General features: G+C 29.3%; 2 protein-coding genes across 2 annotated transcripts; both read left to right on the plus strand.

Annotated features, from left to right (window-relative positions):
- Nucleotides 390-2,061, plus strand: LOC109334095 (NAC transcription factor 25-like). The gene is made up of 3 exons (XM_019569667.1): nucleotides 390-704; nucleotides 959-1,272; nucleotides 1,483-2,061. The coding sequence occupies exons 1-3, from the start codon at nucleotides 515-517 to the stop codon at nucleotides 2,059-2,061; spliced, it is 1,083 nt and encodes a 360-aa protein (XP_019425212.1). The 5' UTR covers nucleotides 390-514.
- On the plus strand, nucleotides 19,730-25,356 carry LOC109333788 ((E,E)-geranyllinalool synthase). The gene is made up of 12 exons (XM_019569359.1): nucleotides 19,730-20,103; nucleotides 20,208-20,400; nucleotides 20,604-20,824; nucleotides 21,440-21,563; nucleotides 22,166-22,281; nucleotides 22,373-22,575; nucleotides 23,115-23,230; nucleotides 23,350-23,448; nucleotides 23,569-23,787; nucleotides 23,973-24,105; nucleotides 24,211-24,456; nucleotides 24,558-25,356. Exons 1-12 carry the CDS (start codon nucleotides 19,788-19,790, stop codon nucleotides 25,032-25,034), a joined length of 2,463 nt encoding a protein of 820 aa, XP_019424904.1. The 5' UTR covers nucleotides 19,730-19,787; the 3' UTR covers nucleotides 25,035-25,356.

A 26,012-nucleotide genomic window follows, 5' to 3' on the forward strand; every position in this document is an offset into this window, starting at 1 on the left:
ACATAAACATACCCTAAATTAAATTATATTCTCTCGGAACAGAAATCATCGATCTCAAATGATGTCTCATTCTCCATCTCATACTAATCATAATACTATTTTTTCTTTAATTTTTTTTTATTCATGTCTAATATATAATTAATATGAGAAAAAATGAGAAATCATTACAAGTGATTCATGTCCAAACTACTGCTTCTATTTTTTGTGATCATCGTTTAATCTATGGCTTTCGTTTTCTTAAACTATTCTCCTTCACAAAAGCATCTATCCCCACGTGTCACAATACCACCGGCACTTATTTGGTACATTTATCACTTGACCCAATCCTAGTACCCTCAACATTTCATTTTGATTCAAATACTACTTCAATCTTAGTGGTGTTACTCTTTTCAACTATTACTCATCAAATAATAAAAAACAAAAGATAGTAATAAAAAGAAGTAAAACAGAAAAGTTTTATTTATTGTATGCATGAGAATTGGAGTGAAATAAAGAGTTACTATTTGTGATCATCATGTATCACATGGATTCATCTTCAGGGTCTCAATTTCAACACCTTCATCTACCTCCAGGATTTCGGTTCCACCCAACAGATGAAGAACTTGTTGTTCAGTACCTCAAGAAAAAAGCAACATCTGTTCCTATTCCTGTTGCCATCATAGCCGAGATTGATCTCTACAAGTTCGATCCATGGGAGCTCCCAAGTATGCAACTTTATCACACCCCACTTTTTCTTTTCCATTGTTCATGCAAACCCGCAATTGTAGCCGCAATATTATGGTTTTGGTCCATTTTTAAAACTTGTTTGGTAGACTATGCAGTTATATATCTTGATGGCCACATGCAGTTAATTTAGACTTTAGAACCTTAGAATGTATTCTTACCATATGAACTTGTTTTGCCATGCAATATTGTTCTTTTGTTAATGTTTTTGGATTAAATTTTGTGGTTTTTGTAGGTAAAGCAACGTTTGGTGAACAAGAATGGTATTTCTTCACCACAAGGGATAGGAAATACCCAAATGGAGCGAGACCAAATAGGGCTGCAACTTCTGGATATTGGAAAGCTACTGGAACAGACAAGCCTATACTAGCATCTAATAGAAACCAGAAAGTTGGAGTTAAGAAAGCCCTTGTTTTCTATGGTGGGAAGCCTCCAAAAGGGGTTAAAACCAATTGGATTATGCATGAGTATAGGCTTGCTGATAATCCCTCAAAGCCTCCTTCTCTAATTGTTGATCCAGGACACAACACTGAGAAGAACGCCTCGAAGGTATGCATTATCATATCGACACGAGTATCTGATCTAAAATATATCTAATATATCATTACAGATATTATTAAAAATATATGTTTTAGATACGTATATAAAATATTATGGCTGTAATTATAGTTTATCCTTGACCTTCCATGTGCTAGTTTTCCTTGAATTGTTTTGAAAAAATCTTATATTTATGTTGTTTTTCCAATTTTGGTTTTGTAGCTTGACGATTGGGTTTTGTGCCGAATATACAAGAAAAGCAATAGTACTACTAGCTTTTTAAGGCCACCTATGATTAAGGAAAAGGAGCTTTCTATGGAGGCTATGTTACCAACAATGTCAACTTTGACAATGACTAATAATACTTATCAGAATTCCAAACCATCATCTTCAAGAACCGAAAGTTATGGGCCACCATTGGGACTAGAAAATGATAATAACTTTTTAGATGGAATCTTAGCTGCAACAACTCATGATCATCAAAGCATGCAAAATGCAAATTCTGATTCTCACATAGTTTCTTCAAACTCAAAGGGTACTACCAATACTAACTCCCCTATGAAAAGAGCACTACCTTCTAAATCACAGTTTTGGAATGAGACAGGTGGGTCTCCAGGATCATCTTCTTCAAGCAAGAGATTCCATTCTGATCTTAATAACCCTGAGGAAAATATTTCCTTTCTTTCTCTACTTAGCCAACTTCCTCAGAACACAACTTTTCACCCAAATGCACTCCTTGGAAATGTTGGTGATAGTGTAATGAGGCAACAGTTTCAACTTCCAAGCATGAATTGGAATTAATAGTGTAGTTTGACTTAGGTTATATACAATATTACTGGCTGTGATAATATATATAAAGGTTTTAATAATTTTCTCTTGCCACTGCAACTATATAGGCCTGTATTTTGCAATTCTAGCCTTTGAAGGTTATACTATATTTGATACAATATTAGAATAATGCTGTTAGTTAATTTAACACACACATGTATATCAACAAAAATGAAACCTATGCTAAAGAAAGAATTAAGAAGATTGGGTGTGCTGAGATCTAGTTTGAATAACTTCACTGTATTATCTTATTTTGAATAGGAGAAAGTTGGTGACCATCGTTAATACAAATTAAGGCCACATGCAATGTTTGTGGTGGGAAATTAAACATAAATGTAATACTAGCTAGATAGAAAATTACATGTAAATGTACATGTTATAAATTAATTTAATATCAACAAGGTTGGAAACTCTTTTATATATAAAGTCCAAGTGGGGAGAGGTTGATGGTTAAGGTGAATGGTTTAATGAATGAAGTGTAGGATAATGTAGATTCAAGTCAAACTCATAATAAATGAGGCTGTGAGTTCGAGTCTTACACGTAACAAATTAAAAAAAAAATTTATAATATGGGTAATAGTTAGGTTTGAAAGGTTGGAGTGAAAGAGGTTGATGGTTGAATTTCATCCACAATAAATATTAACATACTAACATTTTTGTACGTAAAAAAAGTATGGATGGTTGTTATAAGATGGTTATTCAAATTTAAATTGGTTTAAAAATAAATTAAAAATTGACCCAAAATAAATTGAAATTGCAAGAATGGAACCTTGTTGGATTGGTTTATTAAAAACAAAATTGGTTCAATTTTTGGTTCTAAATTTAGGTATCGAACTGATCCAAACTAGGCCGAATTAATTTCCTGTTGTTTTATCATCGCTATTTTTACAGCTATTTTCCATCCTATGGTGTTTTGACGTTTTGTCATTGTGTCTTTATTTTGTTCCTAAAGTGGATTGATAGTAACCTGTTTGAGGTGGTTTCTTTTTGGACAATCATTTTTTGGTTGGTGTATTTGATATGTGTTGTGAATTGTATTGAATAATAATACAGTGGAATTGTATATGTATTTTGTATATATTGGATAATCAAATGTGGTTAAGATATGAAGATGAATGATATCACACACAAGAGTTTAATAAGCTAAGATGAGGTTCGCCACAACAAATGATTCTTGATGATAAGAACAAAGGCGCCACAAACAATGTTGAATTCTTTAATAAGCTAGGGTGTAGTTCACAACAAGAAATTTTGGAGATCTTGATAATAAAAGGGAGTCTTAATTCAACTAAGAACTTAGGAGACAAAACTCACTAAAAGGATTAAATCCAATGTAAATTCAACTTTTATGGTGAAAGGTGAATTTTTCAAAATTCAATTTCTACCAATCAAAAAAATTATGGATGTTTGTCTTGTTGCTGAATTGTTCATTAGGGGTATAACCAATAATGAATATATGAAGAGATGTTCTATTGAAGATGATGGCTTTTGATCCAGGGGGAAGGAGACAGTGATGTCCATTGTCCGAAGAAGCTTCGTGTACAAGTGGAGAATGAAAAATTGAAGAAGCAAATGAAGAGATTTGTCTTTGATCTTAGAGGTATTGATAACCTGAATTTGAGGTCGAATTCACTTCAAGAAGGAAGGTACGATGATACCCATAAAAGACCCAACATTGAAGAAGATCACAAGATCATCAAGTGCATTATCCATCTTGAAGAACCACCTGATGGAGGTCACGATTTTAGGAAGACATAAGATTTTTTAAGTTACAATTAATAAAGTGAGGTCTTTTGTCCTACATGTAACTTAGTTTATATTTTATTTCTTTATTTTGGACAATAAATTATTATGTATTACCTCTTTTAGAGTAGGCTTGTGATAAGGTTCTATTAAGTGAGAAGATATATTAAGTTATTTTCTTCCCTGAATGAACTCTAACATGGACGACCAAGTAGTAAGCTTCCTAATGGTGCCAAGCTTGGGCCTTTGTTCCGCCTAACATGTGATGATGGGGCGCCTAGGGTAGGTGTCATCAATTCTGGCCAACAATATATGTACACCAAATTATCACATGAATAAGATAACTTGGATATTATTTTGGATTAAATCCTTTTTTGTTAGTTGAGTCTTGTTCCTATACTTACAACTTATCAAGGAACCTTCCTTGTGGCATTCATATGTTTATCATCATTGGTATGACACCTTACCTTAGTTCTCATCAAGCATCCTTGTTTGGGGCGAACAACTTTGGCATATCAAGCAACATTGCTTGTGGCACCACCATCTTCATCCTTTTCCACTTTCTTTTATCGAACACAAACACATAAAAAGTTCATAAACCAAAAACCAATTCGACCCAAACACTAATTTCATTCTACTATGCTAGAATAGCAAATCAATAGCGCTTAAAATTGTCATTTAACAGCGTTTTTGTGGCGCTTTCTATGTAAGCGCAGTAGTACATAAGATTATATTCAACAACGTTTTTTGTAGCGCTATAGAAAGTAGACATTTAACAGTGTTCACTGAAGCAAACAATGTTAAATGTTTACTTTCTAAATAAGACAATATATCTCTCACATATTCTATCAAACACGTGACAAACATGTCCAACTCCACCACATTTACAATAGATTTGTTAAATCACCAACGACTTCAACTACATTCAACCTTAACAATATTATTATAAAATAACATATAACATATGAGTAATGAGATCTTACGCAAATTATTCATTCTTCTCCTCCAATGCTCAGCATAGCCAAAAACCTAGAACATCATAGCTGCGTAACTTCACAACAAATAAAGATCACACTATTAGTGAAGAGAGAAATAAATGAACTAAAATAAGATTAAGATTTACCTTATGCTTTAAGAGAGAAACCAAAAATCGATAACTTCACAATAGCTGCATAACTTCACAACAAATAAAGCACACTATTAGTAGAGAGAAAAATAAATGAGTTAAAATAAGATAACGATTTACATTTGCTTGAAGAAGAGAACAACCAAAAATCGATAACTTGCTTGAAGAGAGAAGCTAAAAACAAAAGAGAAAAAAAATATAACTTATGGAGAAGAAGAAAGTAAGAGAAATAATAAACTGGGTGATATGTATTATTGTGTGTGGTTTTGTTTTTGAATTTGAAAAGATTTCCGCTCACTAAAACAAGCGTTTAACAGATAGTGCTTATCGAAGAAGTGCAATTAAATATATGAAGTATGACCTTTAACAGTGTTTGCTTCAATGATAACATTTTTAACAACTCTTTCTTCAATAAGCGCAGTTAAAGATAACACCTTTAACAACGCTTATTGAAGAAGTGTTGTTAAATATATGAAGTATGGTCTTTTACAGCGCTTTCTTCAATATGCGTTATTAAATATAACATTTTTAACAACGTTTGCTTAAATAAGCGCTGTTAATTCTCTTTCACCTTACATTTAATAGCTTTCAACACATAACCGTTCTTGAATGAGCATTGTTAAATACAAATTCTGGCATAGTGTTCACATCACCCATAATCATACACAAAACATGGACATTCATAAAAAAATATCATTCCGCAGTCAAATTGAGTTTCAGGCAAGAACGATTGACAAATGAAGCAACCACCCCATGGAGGTTGCTATCATGAATTCGAATTATTTGAATGTACTTAAACATGTCACTTTAGAAGTCAACTAAACTTAATATTTTAGTCATATTTATGAATTTTAAAATGTTTATGTAATGTCAATCTTTTATTAAAAATGATCCAAACTACCTCAAAAGTGCATATAATATTGGGATTGAATGTGCTAATGGATACAAAGGAGAGAGGACCACAAATTAATCACGTATTTATATGGGATAATTTCTTTTTCCTAAAAATCGTTTCAAACTGACCGCAATAACTCATAATGGCACATTTGCATTTAGTGAGGGCTTTAAAGTGAGTTCCGAGAGTCAGATTCAATTCCAATTTTGTTTCAACATGTTTTTTCTATTTTTGAAACTCAGTTTGTCAGAAGTTATGCTCAATCAATAGGAGATTATGAGTAGTTGTCTTGCATTATATGTCACCACTTTGTCTTATAATCTAACTAGCTGTATACGCGTATACTTGTACGGATCGTTTTTTTGTTTATGCATAATGCACAAATAATGTACATATATTTTATAATGTCAATAAATCATGTATTGAACCATTATTTATTTTTTTGCTTTTATAATAATTACTTTAAAAGTCATATAAAGAATAACTTCATATATAATTAATAATTATATATTTATATATAGAAAATTATACATAAACATAATTTTTTAAATAATTTAATAATTATGTATAAGAGAATAAAGTATTTCCTCAAATGGGGAGATAATTTATTGTCTTTAGTTAGTAAAAGTATGATATGTGTACTGTTTTGATTAGTTTTAGAATTTTGTTGTAGAAAATAATTAAATAGGACAAATGTCATAATTTTATTGGTTGAAAATATAATTTATATACTTATACCACGAGATACATTATTCTCTCATGTATAATTATATTAAAGTAACATCTCTATATCTTTTTTGGACTAGAGTAAAATAAAATGAAGTGTTCCACTTTTCTGTTTTAAATTTGAAGTAAACCATTTGATTCACTTTTTGGGTTATTTCAGTTTTAACTAGGTTTAACAAGACCAGATTGAAATTTCTCCGGTTCAAAGAAATTCAACCTTTCATTCAGTTAAGATTGCAAACCAAAGTTGTTTTCAATTTCGATCAGTGATCGAACCATTGGACCACTCGATCTAGTCCCTACAACGTTGTACTCACCTATGGGTAATGAACTAATACATTTTGGATGTCGGATTGCCCCTTCAACAAATGTTGTCCGTATGAATTAAATTATTGACCTTTTAGTTTATCTGGGATCTAATAGAGTCTTATACCACTAAACTAACGTCTTGTTGGTTGTTAGTGAATCGAATGAGAACCCATCACTAAAACAATATATCAATATACAATTTTTTATTGACAAATAGTTTGATTAAATTAAAAAGATATCATAGATACAAAGAGTTATGAGAGGATAATCATATAGAAAGAATCACATAATTGTAGCTACATACAAATATATGTGTAATATGAAGTTAAACTTTGATAGGGTTATCATATTCTAGTCATTCTTCTCAAACAACCTGCATCCTTGCTACCATAAACCAATAGATCAAATCCCATATTCCAAATCCATACTAAGAACTTCATGTATCATTTCCTTCCTCCACCATTGCAACACATGAGATCTACTACACCAATGCAAAACAATCAAACTAGATGTCATAACAGAAGAAAACAAGTGAAAAATGAAGAATATGAATAACAAGGGAAGAAAACGAGAAACTTTCTTATTGACTGAATAATTTTAATGGGATTTCATTTTGTTAAGTAGGCATTGGATGCACTTCTTATGCTTAGGTACATATCTTCCGAGCCATATAAATTTTTTTTTTTTGCATTTTGTTTCAAACTAATTTATTTTTCATTTGCTCTTTATATATGTGGCTTATCTGTTAGTTAAACTCCATAATCAACACACATAGTAGCTTTCCAAAATTACTGTTGGAGCGGAAGATTCATGGATAAAATATAATAGAGAAAATAACACCGATAATTTAATGTAGTTCAACAATTTGTCTACGTCCACGAGCAACGATAATATTCCACTGTGATAAAAAGAATTACAAGTATTTTACTCACTTTCCAAAACCCGAGTACACTCAGTTACACACTCACTCAAGTATTTCTCACAATATTAGAACAAGATAACAAGAAAAGAGAATATGCACTAAGCTAAATATTTGGTGTGTCTTACAATGGTTTGGAGCACTCCTATTTATAGTCAAAACTCCTAAAGATTATATGGTCAAAGGAAAAGAGCATTGATGATGATTTCACCATAGCCACTTCTTTTACTTGGCTAGAAATTCCCCCTTTCTTCGAGATCTAGTCACTTCCTTTTTGTTTGGTTCAAGAAATTATTTTCATTATCTTTTTCTTTTAGCCAATATTCAATAATAACAATTCACATAATGGCAAAGAAAGAAAGGTTGAAGATATTGGTTCATGTATCTAATCTATTTACTATTTAACAAAAAACTCTTAGCTACATTAGTAATGGGCACATGTCAATACCAACTCTTGCCACATTAGCAAGTGACACATGTCAATACCTTATACAAAATTTTCCTCTAAAAAGTTCTCTACCTCTTATTGTGCAACCTCACCTTACACATAAGATGAAAAATTGTCTTTATTATTTGTTTCAATTTAACATAATAGTTCATTATTTTTCTCACACTTTTTTCTATTCTTCCACATCTTTCTCTCACATTTTATTCTAAAGCATAGAATCATCTCTCTCCTTTTTACTCCCTCATTTCATCACTTTTCTTATCTTCTACCAATTTTTTATCTTCTGGGTTCATATTCTTCTTCCATTTCATTTCATTTCACCATTGATGTCTCTTATCGTTGGTTCACCCTTGAAGCATTATTGTAGGTTAGTTTTCTATATATTTGTGTATCTAATATTTTGTTTGTAGAATTTTCTACTAAAAGTAATCATTATTTTAACAAAGAGCATGAGTTGTCTTTATTAGGTTGTAATATAATTGTTGAAAATGACATATGGATTGTGTATACCAGGTTGTAATATATTTTTTATCTTCTTGGTTCGTATTCTTCATCCATTTCATTTCATTTCACCATTGATGTCTCTTATTGTTGGTTCACCCTTGAAGCATTGTTGTAGGTGAGTTTTCTATATATTTGTGTATCTAATATTTTGTTTGTAGAATTTTCGACTAAAAGTAATCATTATTTTAACAACGAGCATATAAATTGTCTTTACCAGGTTATAATATAATTATTAAAAATGGCGTCGACAATGATAGATGATACAAAGGAAGAAAAAAGATAATAGCCCCTAACAATTTGGTATTTTGATTATTTTCATTTCAATTTGTAAATAAATAATTGTTTAAATATAAACATTAGAGAATATATTATATGTTATCTTACCTAAACTAGAGCAAAAAATTGTATGTGTTTTAATAGTCATTTTAATATTATTTTAGTAAAATAAAATCAACCTATAACTTTAAATTTAAAGTATACATTTTGTGATAATATCATTTTTCCTGTGTTTAATGTCATTTTGTGATGTATAAAGATTTGTATTTTGATTTAATATAATATTTTTTATTATATAGTTTAGTTTGTATTATATTGTACTTAAGACTTTCAATTTGATCCATTAGAAAATTGATTCAAGATCACAACTGTAATTGAATCAAATCTTCTAAGATGAAAAACTATGCAATTTAAGGTATTTTATTATTTGCATTTATTTGAGGAGAAAGATTTTATGCTCTGTGCAAATTTGCTTAATTAATATTTTCAATACGTTATGAAACATTTATTGGTCAATCATTACATAACGTTACATAATATTAAAGTATAATTATTATAATATTTGAATTGCAACAGTATAATAATATATTTTCAGAAAATTCAAATTATAAAAAAAGAATTGTAACAGTAGAATTGTAACCATCAAATTTATAAATTTTAATATATATTTGTAATTTTAAACTTTCTTCTATAGGTTCTGAAAGTACCAGCTATATTTTTAGCTAATAAATAATTTGATATTTTATACCTAAAATAGAATAACAATATTATGGAAATGACTAATTCAAATATTAGCATAATTCAAATTAAAGTTATTTCTCATTCCTTAATTTTAGACATTGATCATTATAGATATAAACGCATAATCAATATTTTCTTGATTAATATTTTCATTACGTTATCAAACATTTATTGTTCTTGTATTTTATTTTAAAATTTATTTAATTAATATTTTCACTACGTTATGAAACATTTATTGGTCATGTACGTTGTTTTAAAATTTATTTAACATAAAATCAATAAAACATTTAGAAAATTAACTTCTTCCATACACACAATTATAATGCAATCATTACATTAAGAAACATTAATATGCAGTTGTTACATTATATAATATTAAAGTACAATAATTATATAACGATATATAATATAAAAGTATGATCATTATAATATTTGAATTGTAACAGTGTAATAATATGTTTTCATAAAATTTGAATTGTAAAAAAATACTTGTAACCTTACAATTGTAACAAAGAAAATTTATAAATTTTAATATATATGTTTGTGATTTTAAATTTTCCTTTATTAGTTCTGAAAATATCAACTATATTTTTAGCTAATAAATGATTTGACATTTTACAACTAAAATAGAATAGCAATCTTAGAAAAATGACTAATTCAAATATTAGTACAATTTCAATCAAATTTATTTCCGATTCCTTAATTTTAGATCAGATTCATTATAAATAAAAATTTATTACCATTTATTGTTTAATTATATAACATGTAATATGAAATATTTATAAATCATAACAAATACGTATTCCTTAATGTTAGAACTCATTATGAACATATTTTGTTTATAGTTTAGATTTGATTTCTAATATTGCAATGTTACTGTTGTATTATTCAAATAATAACAATATGAAATATAATAAAAAAGAATAATAATAATTTTCTATTATTTATATTTGTTAGTAGTTATTAAGAGTAATAACAATAGTAACAAATTTTGAATTTTGTTTGTTTGTAGTTATTTTAGAGTCAAATAATAATAATACGTTTTTTTTAAATTAATCTTATTTTATAGTCAAATAATAATGAGTTATAAATTTATTGTTGATTCTTAAATTAATATGATAATAATGTGTTGCTCAATACATTATAAGATCTCATGTCCTTCATCCTCATACAGACCAATATAAAGTATAACGATATCTTTTTCTATCTCTTTCCTGCAGGTAAAATCAACCACCAAAAATAGAATAATAATCTCACGAAAATGGCTAATTCAAATATTAATACAATTTCAATCAAAGTTATTTATGATTCCTTAATTTTAGACACGGCTCATTATAGATATAAATGTATAATATCATTGACCCTTATTAAAAAAAAAATATTTTTTGCTAAACTAAAGTCGTATCTTTAATTTGATTTAATTGTGATAATGAAATTGATTCTTCTACATTCATTATATTAAAAACATTCATAAGATATATAAAGTTGTATGTATTGTAACATATATTTGATTTATATTTGTTTTAATTATTTTTTATTCCTTAATTTAAGTAATGCTCATTATGTATATGTCTTTTAGAGTTTAGATTTGATTATAATATTGACATGTTACTATTGCAATATTAAATAGTAACAGTACGGAACATATCTTAAAAAACAATATTAACAATGGACAACATAAGTTTTTATTGTATCTATTAGTCATCCAAATATATAGATTATAAAGTGATTAACATTTAGTTAATTACTTATTTTCATATGTAAAACGTTTTTCTTTACTAATTTTCCAGTTTCCGAACGTGAGAAATTAAAACATTTAGTGATTTAATTATCATTTCTGAATTAAATCATTATTGATTTAAATTATTATTGTTCCAATTTACATATTTTATTTATTGTTTAAATTTTTACATAAGACTCTTCGCTGATTATATGTTCAATTAATTGTTGCATATGTAATAACATTTTTTATTTACATTTCTATTTGGGTACACAACTAAGAATTTTTTTTTATTTTCCATTTAATGCTACTTTCCACTGCATTCAATATTTTCATTTTCACCATTGAGAATTTACACAATCTTTCAAGAAGTTTTCAAAGTAATACATATATTATTTATCAATACTAAGAAGTCATTTAATATTTCTTGATACTCTTCAATGATTAGCCTTGCAATATACATGTGGTCGTGTATAGAATACCTCTCAATGTTCAAATTTTACGGGCATTTTAGTTACTCATACCTATGGTTTGCCTCTTGCCTTTAAAAGTTTTGTTGTCTAAAGAACTACTATAAATTTCTCATTGTTTTTCACTATTTTGCTTCTGATTTGTTATGTTTGCTTTTTAATTATCTAATATTACCATCAAATTCTTATGTTTTCTAATGTTTGGGCCCTTTAATTCTGTTTTTAATCATTATTTTTTCTTTCTACAATATATGTTAACATCATGCTTTCAAATTTCTTCATCACTCTCATATGAAGTATATGAGTAACAGGTATATTATTAACTACGCAGCAAAAATTACTGTCACGTACAAAGGCACGGGTAATTTACTAGTTGGCAAAGAAAGAAAGGTGGAAGAAGGGTTGAAGTGCATATTAGAAATTAACTTGGATATAACAAATGGTTTAATTTCACAATTTGTTAAAGTTTAAGGACCGATCAAATAAAAAAGAAAGTTCACGGTAGTTGTTTGCTAAAGATACAAAGTTTATGAAGTCTTTGTACACTTTTCAGCTATAATATAACAGAATTTAACAAGGGAGAGGACATGAATACAACATGTCAACTACAAAGACCCAATGAAGACTTTCAATTTTGTTTTTCAATCCTATTTTATAAGAACAACCAACATATATGACTTATAATTATGTCTCTTCTTCATGGGTAGTGGAGGGATGAACCGAAATGTTGTTGTGGGGCTGATGCACATTGAAATCAGTCATGAAGTTGTTGAAATAGTCTGAATCGTCATAAACAAGAGTGCGACAGACCAGAATAACATATGATACACGGTCGGAATCCTCTCCGGTACTGGACAGTCCAGTTTTAAAATGTGAAGCCCATAATAATTTAATAACTTAAAAAAAAATTTTATTCAAAACTATTTAAAATCTATACTATTGAATATTTTTAAATACCACATGTCAAAATATTTGTCAGTACTGGACTCTCCAGTATAAGAGAGGATCCAGATTGATGCTACACGAAGTAGTTGTCGAAATAGTCCTAAATGGGGTGGATATCTTCCATCCAAAAAATTGTATCATTTCATATGTAGTAGCTTGTGATTTATCAAAAAAATACTTAATTATTAAATTAGATATATTTTTTCAATTATTCACAAATAATAACACATTGAACGACACAAATTTATGGGACAATAGATATGTTCCCGGTGAAATAGTCCTACACAAGAGTGTTTTACAACGTGTGCTACATGTTTTGATTTAGATGTGTTCTCGTACGAGCATATGGAGAAATTATATGTTTCAGGATGAACGATTGAAATCAAATTCTAACAATTGATAATACATTACTAATTCAAAATTAATTGAGTTTATCATAAATAATATAGAGATGGGTTTGGATTATGATTGTACTTCATCAAATAATTTGGCTGGAAAAAGGGGATAGAGGTAGATTAGGTGGGAATTGAGGGAGAACGACCCTGACCCACTCCCACGTGTGTGGAACCAGCGCCAAACAGTGATTGTCTAGGTCAAGGTAAGAATTCTAGTATTAGTTGTGATTGATGAGAAAAATAATTAAATATTGTTTTTTAATTTAAATATATTTTTCAACTAATTATAGGCTAATAATATATGTAGTGATACAACTTGTGAGATAGAAGATGTGCTCTCATAAATTTTATAAAATGTGATTAATTATTTACGCATGCAATGACAAAGAAAATAGTTGTAACATTGATGTCTCCATTAGTTTGTTATTGAATTATGAGTTTTGGTACACATAGGGGGTCTTCGATAGTCACCAAATTTAACCCAAGAAAAAAACATGTATTTCCCACCCATTATTCCACGTTTAAGAGATAGTGTATATACTAATATTATAAAGATTTATAAGAATAACTTTATTATCTATCATTCATTTAAATTATTTTTTTGAAGGTAAATGATAATTAAATATGAATTACATATATTATAGCGATGATGTATAGAATTCATACACTGTTAACATGCATGTTTTTCTCTATTGTCGAGAGTTTGGGTAAGTATGACTCAACCCTAACCGCTCACCCAATTTGATCCTATCATGATGGGGTCCGAATATGGTTAGGTCTTATCGGGTCTAGAATTGTGTTCAGATTCAAAAATTAGACTTGACCAATATTTAGGGTCGGGTAAGGGACAAAGATGACCTCACCCGACCCATCCCATAGTTGTTCATTCATCATGTTCTTATATGTGTATTCAATTGAGTATATAGTAATGACATATATTTGGTCGAAAATATTATCAATTCTCTAATTTATCATCATATATGATTAAGAATATATATACATGTATAATTTTATATATTAAATTGCACATCCATAATAATAAGTAATATTAAGAAGACTTTATCTAAAAAACATGCAATATATTTAATTGGGTCTAAGGTCAAACTTAAATTCAAAAGTTGACTACATTTAAAGTCAAGTTAGTTTCAAATCTATACTTAAATTCGAATTCAAAAAATGACACGATCAAAGAGTCGAATAAGGAACAAACCTTACTCGATCATGCTCACTTTTAATGTAAAGTTTAATAGACCAGCCAAATTAACCGGATGAAGAACGAATTTTATTTTTCATGTTTTTGTTATTATAATAGGCACGAATATAGCCTAAACATTTTACGAGGATTCAGATTCTGAGAAAAGAAACTCCAAATTTTGGTAACATTGAGCTTTTACCGGTAGAATTTAATTTCCTTTAGTTGTGAATATTAAATCATTTGTTTTGTATTTTTTAAATAAATAACTGATAAAATCATATTAAATATATGATTACATATTAATTATAAATTATAAATTTTCAATATTTATCAATATAATTCGGAATGTTAATCACATTTACGTACCACCAAGCGGATAGATTCTTTCAGCATGACCTCAACCAAAACTATTTTTTTTAGTTACTTGTTCGAGGATAAATTCATGTGAAAGTCCATTTTAAATTTACTTTCAAATGAATCCATTAGGCTTTAGAATATATGACACTATGTTGAACGTATTGAAATGAATTTTCCCATGAATCCATCCCAAAGAAATTTAAAATGATTCCTCCATAGTAATAATATTAATTATTTTTATTTAAGACATTCTTTATCTACTCACAAGTATCCTGTAAAGTATGTAATTATGTTTGAGCTAGGAATATTCATATTATAGTGGAGCTAATTGTTAAACCAAGGCCATAAGAAACATTCATTGTATACACAATGCATGACGTCGTCAGTAAAAGAGAAACAATATGTACGCTAAGTGCAGTTGCAGAAAACAGAGGAAAAATGAAAAGAATATATATTTGAGATAGAGAAATGTGAATTATCAAGAAGAATGAGCTAACTTGTATTGAAAATGTATTGAGTATTAATTACAACAACCATACATCTTTGAAATGCTAAGTGTTATTTATAGCTTCCAAATTCCAACTAATCCTAACTAACTTTCTATGCTAGGAAAGTATACAAATTAACAAACTAAAATATCTCATACTTCTACCAATGGAAGTTTCTTCATTTTTTGTTATTCCCAAATTTCTACTAAACTTCTATAGGTGGAAGTCTCCTCATTTTCTATTATTAATACTGAAATTACATTATTTCTAATACTCATCCTTAATTCAGCATTTATAACCATTTCTTACACCTATCTTCATTATCAGCCTCTCAAACCTTTCTTTCTTCAAAGGCTTTGTGAAAACATCAGCTAAATGATTTTCAGAATTGCAAAATTCTAGCTTTACTTTCCCTTTGCTCACTTGATCTCTTATGTAGTGAAATCTAGTCTTTATATGCTTACTACTTCCATGAGAGACTGGATTTAGTGTCAAATTGATTGCTGATTTATTGTCCACCAACAACAAAATCACATCATCTGGTTTTATCTGCAATTCTTCTAACAAAGTTTTCATCCAAACAGCTTTATACATAGAGACCTCACCATCTGGTTTCAACCTGATCTTGTATACTCATTTCAAAGTTATAACTTTCTTTCCTCATGGAGTTGAGTTAGACTCCAAGTGTTGTTATTTTTTATGGATTTCAGTTCTTCCTCCATAGCTTCAATCCAATGTGGTTGTTTCAAATCATCTTCTACATCTATTAGTTTCGTCTTAGCAAGCAATGCCATATGCACAAAATCACCATCTACATTGATTGTTGAGTTAGAGAACACCTCATAATCACTTAGTCCTGAAGGTGGTTGTCCGAGTCTCTGAGTTGTTGGAGGATTCACCATTGTACTAGGCACAACAACTGGATTAGATGTTATAGTCTCACCAATGTCACTTGCATCAACTACTTCAAATTGCAATAGGGTCTCCTGATCTTGATTAGAACTTTTAAGGTTCTAATTCCAGCATTGATCCTCATCAAACTTCAAATCCCTGCTCATCATCAACTTATTCTTTCTAGGGTCAAATACTTTGTAAGAACTAGTTTAGTGATAGTCTAAGAAGATAAGTTTTTCACCCCTATCATCCATCTTTCTCCTCCTTGCTTCAGGCACATGTTTGTAACAAATGGAGCCAAAGATTTTTAAGCGACTCACATTTGGTTTGAGTCTTGTCCAAGCTTCTTTAGGAGTCTTTTCATCCAACCTCTTAGTAGGACACCTGTTTAGTATATACACTACAGTAGAAACAACTTCCCCCCAAAACACCTTAGGCAAGTTCTTTGTTTTCAGTATACACCTAGCCATATTTAGTATGGTTCTGTTTGCCCTTTCTGTTGTTCCATTGTGTTGAGGTGTGTATGGAGCAATGATTTCATGAGTGGTCCCTTCTTTGATGCAGAATTCATGAAACTCAGCTGATACATACTCACTTCCTCCATCTGATCTCAACAATTTTAGCTTCACTTCACTTTGCCTTTCTGCTTGAGCTTTGAATCTCTTGAAGGTTTCTAGCACTTCACCCTTCTTCTTTAGTAGATAGATCCATACTTTTCTAGCATGATCATCAATAAAGGTCATAAAGTACTTATTTCCTCCAATAGAGTCTTCTTCAAAGGGTCCACGCACATTTGAATATATCACATCTAATGTCTTCACTGTTTTTGTAGGAACATGTGTGACAAAAGAATTTCTTGCTTATTTGCTTGACAGACACTCTTCATATAATTGTTCTGGTGCTTTTGTGTGTGGCAAACCAATCACTATTCCATCATTTCTAGCAAATCTAAATTTTTAAAGTTTAGATATCAATACCTCTTATGCCATAGCCAAGTGTCCTTCATAATTGTTGATTGAAGGCACTTTTGGTCACTAATTTGTACGCCAATCTTGAAGGTTTTGTTGGCTGATAGTGAAGCCTTCAAGATGTTGTGCTTGTTTTTGTCAAACACCTTCAACATACCATCCTTCATCTCAATGGTATATCTCTTTTCCAGCAGTTGTGCAAGGCTGAGCAAATTGCTCTTCATCTTAAGTACATATCAAGAAGAATGAACTAAGTTGTATTGAAAATGTATTGAGTATCACTTACAATTACCATACATCTTTGAAATGCTAAGTGTTATTTATAGCTTCCAAATTCCAACTAACTCTAACTAACTTTCTATGCTAGGAAAATATACAAACTATAGACTGAACTAACCCAAACTTCTATTGGTGGAAGTTTCTTCATTTTCTGTTATTCCCAAATTTCTATTAAACTTCTATTGGTAGAAATCTCCTCATTTTCTGTTATTAATGCTAACATTACATTATTTCCAACACTAATTAACTCTATCTAATGAGACTTTTTCATATATATAATACTTGATTTCAAGTTCTGGTTTAAGGGAAAATCAAACAAGTATCATTCAAATCAACTACTCACTAGTATACTCTATTTTTTGTACACATGATGCAAAATTCATAGAAAATAGAACTTGTCTTTTATTTATCAAGGAAGGTTGGTCCAGTTGGAAAAGAGTATCTTCATAGTCACATAATAGTGAGTTTAAATTTTGAGACAAACTCACCGAAATGTATTTTAAAAAGTTACTTTTATTTTAAAATAAATCATATAGATATTTCGTCATATATAATTTTAAAAAAGAAATCAAACTCGTTTTTAATTGTTAAATTATTATTTATGGGTGATCTATAAAATAATAGCAAACAATATAATATAATAAAAATAGAAAAAACATAAAACGTTTAAATATGAAATTTTCGTGCATTGCATGTGTCCTTACATTAGTTTGTAATTTATCAGAAGAGGCGCAAAACTTAAAACACATAAAAGGGATGAAATGTTTTAAAGTTTTATGTGAAGATGTGGTATTATCTCACTTATATTTTTCTTTTATCTAACTTGTGGAAAAACAATTTAATCTATTGATGAAGATATCTCAACAAATAGTATTAGAGTCAATGGTTCAACGATTCAACTGAATATTGAAGTGATAAGTGGTCAATAAATCCATATGAGATCCTTGTGTTGAAAATTTTCCTGATAAGAGGTGATGTATTCCACTAATGATAAGACAAACTAAAGATAATACAAATAGAAAGAGAACTAAATTCTAGTATATCCAATACTTGACGATGAGTAACTCACATTTGAGATGAAATATTAGTATTACAAGTATGAAGAAAAAATCTATAAAAAAAATGAAGAAAAAATCTCTCATTACATAAAAGTGAATGAGTTAAAAACATATAAGTGAATGAACGTATAAACTTAATGTATTAAGGTTTTGTTTCAATATATAATATCAAATTCATTTTATATATTTATTTTACTTAACCCAATAAAAAAATAATTTAGTCAATACATGAAGATCTCCTAACAATCTCAACCCTTAAATAATGTATTTTATATATATGAAAGTATGAATTCAGTTTTGTTTAATTTAGTCAATACATAAAGATCTCCTAACAATCTCAACCCTTAAATAATGTATTTATATAATAGAAAGTATGAATTGAGTTTTGTTTGAGTTAAGGATGATGATAAGTGTTAAATTTTGTTTACAAATAATAAAAGTTGAACTAAAAAATATTCAAGTTATAGATGTTGAACTTCTCTAATATATTTTTCTTGACGTGCATCAATCTATATCACTAAAACGTTATGAACGTTTGAAATTATTGTACTCAATCAATAAATCAACATCAAAATTTGATATAAATTGCATACATATTGAACTTTAAAATACAATTTACAAAGAGAAAAAAAAGTATACGCCTAGAATATATGAGTTTTATACATTATTATTTACCATTTATGTTTACTCATTATTAACTTTCATAAAAGTAATACAATTAAATTGTGAATAATTAACTAATTATATATAAATTTTTACTAACAGTATATAAATATTACACTCATATTCAAATTAGAAAAGTTTGACAAAGATATATTAATGTATGTAGTGACAATTATAGCAAAGTTATTATTGAAATTTGGAATGACGTGTACGACTTTTCTTCATGAGAAATGATAAACACATTTCCCATACGAACAAAATTCTGTCGTACCAAAGCATTATAAGTAGCTACTATCTCTTCATTAATATAGAGCAAAATATTTGTTTACACTTAGTTTTAAGGATAAAATATTGTTATAGATATAAATAGAAGTATATAATTATTATTTCATTTTTGTTTTTACATTGTTTTACACTACACTTTTATTTTTACACGATACTTTCCCTCCATGAGTAGTTTTGCTCATTATAAATACATCACTTTGCTTTGGGATATTACACAAAGCAGCTAGAGTAGCTAGCAAACAGAACTTTAAATTTCTAATTTCATACATTCCTATATAAATATCTTTGCATTCAAATGGAATCTTCTTTATCCTCAATTCAAACTAGAGTTGAAAACATTAAGGGATTTTCCTCAAACTTTGATATGTACTTGTTTGTGAATCCTTCAGCTTATGATACTGCATGGTTAGCAATAATACCTGATTCCAAATATCCTTCTCAACCCATGTTTAAGAGTTACTTGGATTGGTTGCTTAACAACCAAAATTTAGAAGGGTTTTGGGGAGAGAGTGACACATTTGGCAAACCCACTATTCAAGCTCTTTCTGCAACCATTGTTTCCATGGTTGCACTCAAAAAGTGGAAAACTGGGGCATCCATGATTCAGAAAGGTATATATATGTTGTTAGTTATAATTCTTTTACACTCATTCATTCAATAAAAAATGTCAATTATTTTATTTAGTTAATTAACATATGGTTTGTTGGATTTGTAGGCATGAGCTTTATTGACGCAAATGGTGAGAAGCTGCTCAATGAAGTAAAGGAAAATTGCCCTCTTTGGTTTGCTATTGTTTTTCCAGCCACACTTGAATTAGCAGAAGAAATTGGTTTAGAAGTTGCATTCCCTGAAGCAGCATTAGAGATCATATCATATATCTCTAGATGCCGGGAAAGTTACCTTAACAAGTACTTATACTCCTATATAAATAAATGTGTTAAAATACTCCTATATGTGAGGGAATACACTTGGTACTACCAAAAAAATACTCTTATGTAAATAAGTGTGTTAAAGTATAAAAATATTGATGTTGATGTTTGAAACCTTAAAATAACATGTTGATGTTTGAAACCTTAAAATAATTAACATAACCTTGAATGATTTTTTGTAGGGAAGAGGCTGTAGGGAATTTGCATTATTACCCTCAGTTGCTCTCATACCTTGAAGCTTTGCCTCGTTGTTATGTTAGTGAAGAAGATATAAGTAACAATTTGAGTAAAGATGGTTCAATGTTCCAATCTCCCTCTGCCTCAGCAAAAGCATTCATGGTTACTGGAAACCAAGAATGTCTCACTTATTTGCAGTCCCTAGCTCAAAAATTCCCAAATGGAGGTTTTGATTCCTAGCTCTATGTCCTATCTAATGATTTTCTATACTCATATTAATTATATTATACTCACCATGCTTATACCTATTTCATAACCATTGTCATCAACCATTATTGTATCAAATTTTAAATGCTTTCTTATCAATGAGTTTGTAAAGAAGGGTAACAAGAGAAATTAATGCATGGTGGTGTACCAATGCTCTCTTAATTACATATAAAACCTTAATTTTCAATAAACTCAAAGTACTATAAATTAATCTCATTAAAGTGTGATTAAAAGTTTGAAATTACTACAAACAAGATGTCAGTCTAATGGTGTAAGGTATTGCTAGATCCCAAAATGACCAAAAATTCAATGATTTGATTCCTGAGAGCGACACTTATTAGGAATGACAAACACATACCCAGAAAAAATTAATTCAAGTGAGAATATCGTTCCTAGTACCCAAAAAAAAGTTTAAAATTATTCATCCACAATTATTCAATAATTTTGTTACTAAAAGTGTGCAAGTATAATGAGTAGGTTGAGAATGACATTTTTGTCTTAAATGAAGCTATGAAAATTAAAAAAGCAACTATATATTCTACTTGTTAATTTTAATCTCATTTTGGTCGTGCAGTACCACAGGCATATCCCATGGACGAGGACCATATAAAGCTATGCATTGTCAACCAATTACAGAAGTTAGGCTTGGGTGAGAACTTTGTAGGAGAGATTGAAGTGCTTTTGGCAGAAGTTTACAGGTCAAAACCCTTCTCAAAAAGTCCTATCTGGATAAAATAACCATAATAAATTTGAATAGTTATTACTTTTTTTATATCAGATTTAATAGAAATTAGTTATTTGAGACCATAATAATTTTCTAACATTAACAAAAAAAAATATAAAATTAAAATATTAGCTGTAATTTTTTTTCAATGGCTGAATAGATTACTTGTGTATAACCGGGTATTTTAGATTTTTAAAAATCAACAATTTTATAGGTTAAAACTTATAATTTTTTTATTGCGAAATAATTTTTTTAATATTTATACATTAACAGTTAAATAGTTTTATACAGTATAAAAAATTATCATACATTATTTATGTTTAATTATCACTCACATAAAAAATATTATATATGATTGTGTAAAAAATATTACAATGGAAATGTATAGATATTAAATTCAAAGAAAAGTATCATGAGAAATTATAAACTACTAATTTATATGACTAAAAACTATAAACTCATAATTATTTTTATGTTTGTTTAGTTGAAGTTGTGATATACTGTGTAAAATAACCATCTTTTTTAAAAAAAATATATTGTACACGTAACATAACAAAGTTTATATTTGATTGTTAGGAATTACAATGAGCAACATTCATGGGTAAAAGGGTCAAATATGATTGCTACTCAACTGCACAAAGACTCTCTTGCATTTCAGCTTCTGAGGATGCATGGATATAAGATATCACCTTGTATGTATTATGGCTTTTGGATTGACTATATTTCATTCATTTGAATTTCCTATATATATTTCTTAACTTATTAATATGTTTATATATGCAGCAATCTTTTGTTGGTTTCTATATGATGATAAAATTAGAGATGAAATTGAGAAAGATTATGATCAATTTTCAAGTGCAATACTTAATGTCTATAGAGCCTCAAACCTTGGGTTCCGTGAAGAATATGAACTTGATGAAGCTAGAAGCTTTTCAAGGAATTTTCTTCACAAATTCGTTTCAGCTGGAAATGGAGACATGAAACAGGTCAAATCTAATTAACTCTTACTAAATGGTCTTAATTCTATTTCATGTTAAACAAATGCAAACTCTTCCTTTTCTTACTAGTTAATAAAACCACAAAAACCTTTAAAACGTGTGTGTAAAGAATATGTCTACTATTATTTTAAAACGTGTGCATATGTGCCTCATCCCTCAACAAACTTCTAAATGCACCCAAAAATTGATATATCTTTTTTATAAATCAATCTACAATTATCTACAATTATAAGAAAGGTAATATATATGATAAAATGTCACTTTAAAGTACATCTTCTGAAACATCTGTATATAATTTTATAAAAGTATATATCATTATTGTTCTAAAAAATAATATACGATGGTGTATCAAAATTAAATCCATGTTTTATAATTTGTACATAATCAAAACAAATTTCGGACGCAGAATTTCTTGCATACGAGTATGACGTTTCTGTACTATGCATATAGGTTGATAAAATAAAGTTCAACTTTACTTGTAAAAATATAAAATAAATAATTCAACCTTTTCACACTTCAATTTGTAGATTGAGCATGAGTTGAATATTCCATGGTTTACCCGCTTGGATCATTTAGAGCACAGAATGTGGATTGAAGAAAAAGAAGCCAATGTTCTGTGGAAAGGAAAAGCTTCATACAATAGGTATTCATTCATATATAAATATAAATATATATATATATATATATAGTTCCACGTCCACTTATTTATTTACAATGTTAACATATAGAGAAGAGAATAGATATAATTTTATATTTTTGTAGGATTTCACATCACTATAATAATGAACTGCTACAACTTGCCATCCAAAACTTCGAGTTTAAGCAATCCATATTCAAAAAAGAGTTGGAGGAACTCAAAAGGTATAGTACATTTGTATGCTTTTTTATTTTATTTAAATCAATGAAATTTGTATTAATTTAAAATATATATTTGGATACTTATATAATTGAAACTTGTGGTGTTATGATATACATATATAGGTGGACTGAAGAGTGGGGCATTAGTAATATGGGATTTGGCAGAGAGAAAACTACTTATTGTTACTTTGCTGTTGCTGCTTCTACCACTTTCATCCCTCATGACTCTTACATTCGAATGCTTTCAGCTAAGAGTGGAATTATAATCACTGTTGCAGATGATTTCTTTGACATGATAGGGTCTTCTACTGAACTTGAAGCTCTCACATATGCGGTTGGAAGGTACACAATTTCTATTAATTAGCATGCTTGTGGAAGAAGTAAGCAAACAAAAGAAATAAGGCAGAGTAGAAGAATAACACCGAGAATTTTAACTATTCGATTGAAAAGTAAAGAAACATGACCTGGTCTATAATCCATAATGATTTTTAAAGTTACCTCTCAACTTCAAAATTATTTGATGACAGATGGGATTCCAAGGGCTTAAGCAGTCACAGCAAGACAATATTTGATGCCCTTGATAACCTTGTAAGTGAGGTTAATGGTAGGTATCTCCTACAAGAAGGAACAACTGATATCTCAAGAAGCCTGCAAGATCTTGTAAGAAATACAAACATATTTGTATATAGTTTTGTAAGTATTATCCACAACATGAACATGATAATTAATCACGCTAGGAAATGTGTTTTTGTTGCTTCTGTGAAGTGGTATGAAACTTTCCTTGCATGGCTCATAGAAGCAAAATGGAGCAGAAATGGGGACACACCATCCATGGATTATTACATGAAAACGAGCATGACCTCCATTGCCACACATAACATAGTGCTTCCAGCCTCATGCTTTCTGAAACCAATCTTACCGAAGGAGAAACTCAGACCAATCCAATATGAATCTCTAACAAAATTGCTGATGATCCTTTCTCGCCTTTTAAATGATGTATTAAGCTATCAGGTAATAATTTACACTATTATCTTCTCCTTGTATATCTTTACGTTAATTAAAGTTTTGAATGAAAGTTGATATATTTAATCATGTGTGTAAATACAATACAGAAGGAAAAGGAAGATGGAAAATTGAATTCAGTTTTTCTGAACATGGTAGAGAGTCCAGAACTTGACATTGAAGATTCAATTGCATGTATAAGAGAAACTATTGGGGAAAAGAGGAAAGAGTTCTTTGAACATGTTATGATTGATGATGGACTAAGTGATTTGTCCAAGCCTACGAAGCTACTTCATCTATCATGTTTCAAAGTTTTTCAAATGTTCTACAACTCTAAAAACACATTTGACTCTGATACAGATATGGTGGAGAATATAAACAAAGCAATATACCTTCCTGTGAGTAGAACCATTAAGCCTCTTTCTCCTCGTCCAGTCATTAAGCTTAATAACCAAAATCTCAGCTCAGTATATCGTTCAAACAACAAGAGGATGGATTTCACTGCACATCAAGTTTCTCCTTTTGCCTTAATCAATGGATATGGAAAAGTGTTCATGCCAATGAAAATTGGGCTTGGCTTCATTTAGAACAATTGAAGAAGGAGAGACAAGGCCATAGTATCTTATTCTACTGTGTCGCAAATTCCTTAGGTTTAATAATATCACTTTTACAGACCAAAAAAATTGAAGAAAGATTTGGGAGAAAGAAAATATATAAAAACCTCTACCATATATTTGATTCCAACTCCAACCTTTTCATCTTTGAACAATGATATATGTATTGCAGTATTCTCTTTGTACAATCATGAGTTAATATTGTACAGAGTTATAATCTCATTTTAAATGTAAAAATTGTTGAATGATAATCATATTCATCTTGTTTTATATATAAAATAGTTATTTTGTTTAATATGTGACGTGTCTTTCATTTTCGTTTTTTTATCAAATGTTTGATGTACATAAAATAGTGCTTCTTAGTGATATATAGTTTATCCAGAGTGTAGAAACTTCTCATGTTTGGTTTATTTAAGTGTGAAGTCCCACATTGGATAGGTAGGGAGGAGTGAAAGAGTTTATAACAAGGAAAGGCCCATAGAACTAATGCCTTAAGGTTTTGGTTTAAGACGTGGTGTGTCACGTGTGACTTTTCACATACCCATGTAACAATGGAACTCCCAGATGGTTGGAGACTCCCCGGTAGCAGTCTGGTCCAACATCTCACTTATTTAAACTCTAATTTTAAATTAATAATTTTGGTAAGTTCTTATTTTTCTAATTTTATCAATTTTAGATCCATCAATCCTATCATCATAAGGCTGCCAAATGGAACAACCATGAGTGCCAAACATTGTGGCACTGTCAAGTTATCTGATAGATTGATCATGTATGATGTCTTACTTGTACTAAAATGCATCTTTCTAGGCTTTCAATCAGGGACTAAAGGTTTTATCATCCTTAACCTCAACAAAAGGGAAAATTTTATCTCAAGAAATGTTATGTTTCATGAGCACATTCTACCCTACAAGCCAACAATCTTGGTCATTCTTGTTCCAATTAAGAATCCAC

The sequence above is a fragment of the Lupinus angustifolius genome, chromosome LG19 (assembly GCF_001865875.1).
Source record: "Lupinus angustifolius cultivar Tanjil chromosome LG19, LupAngTanjil_v1.0, whole genome shotgun sequence".
Classification (NCBI taxonomy): Eukaryota; Viridiplantae; Streptophyta; class Magnoliopsida; order Fabales; family Fabaceae; genus Lupinus; species Lupinus angustifolius.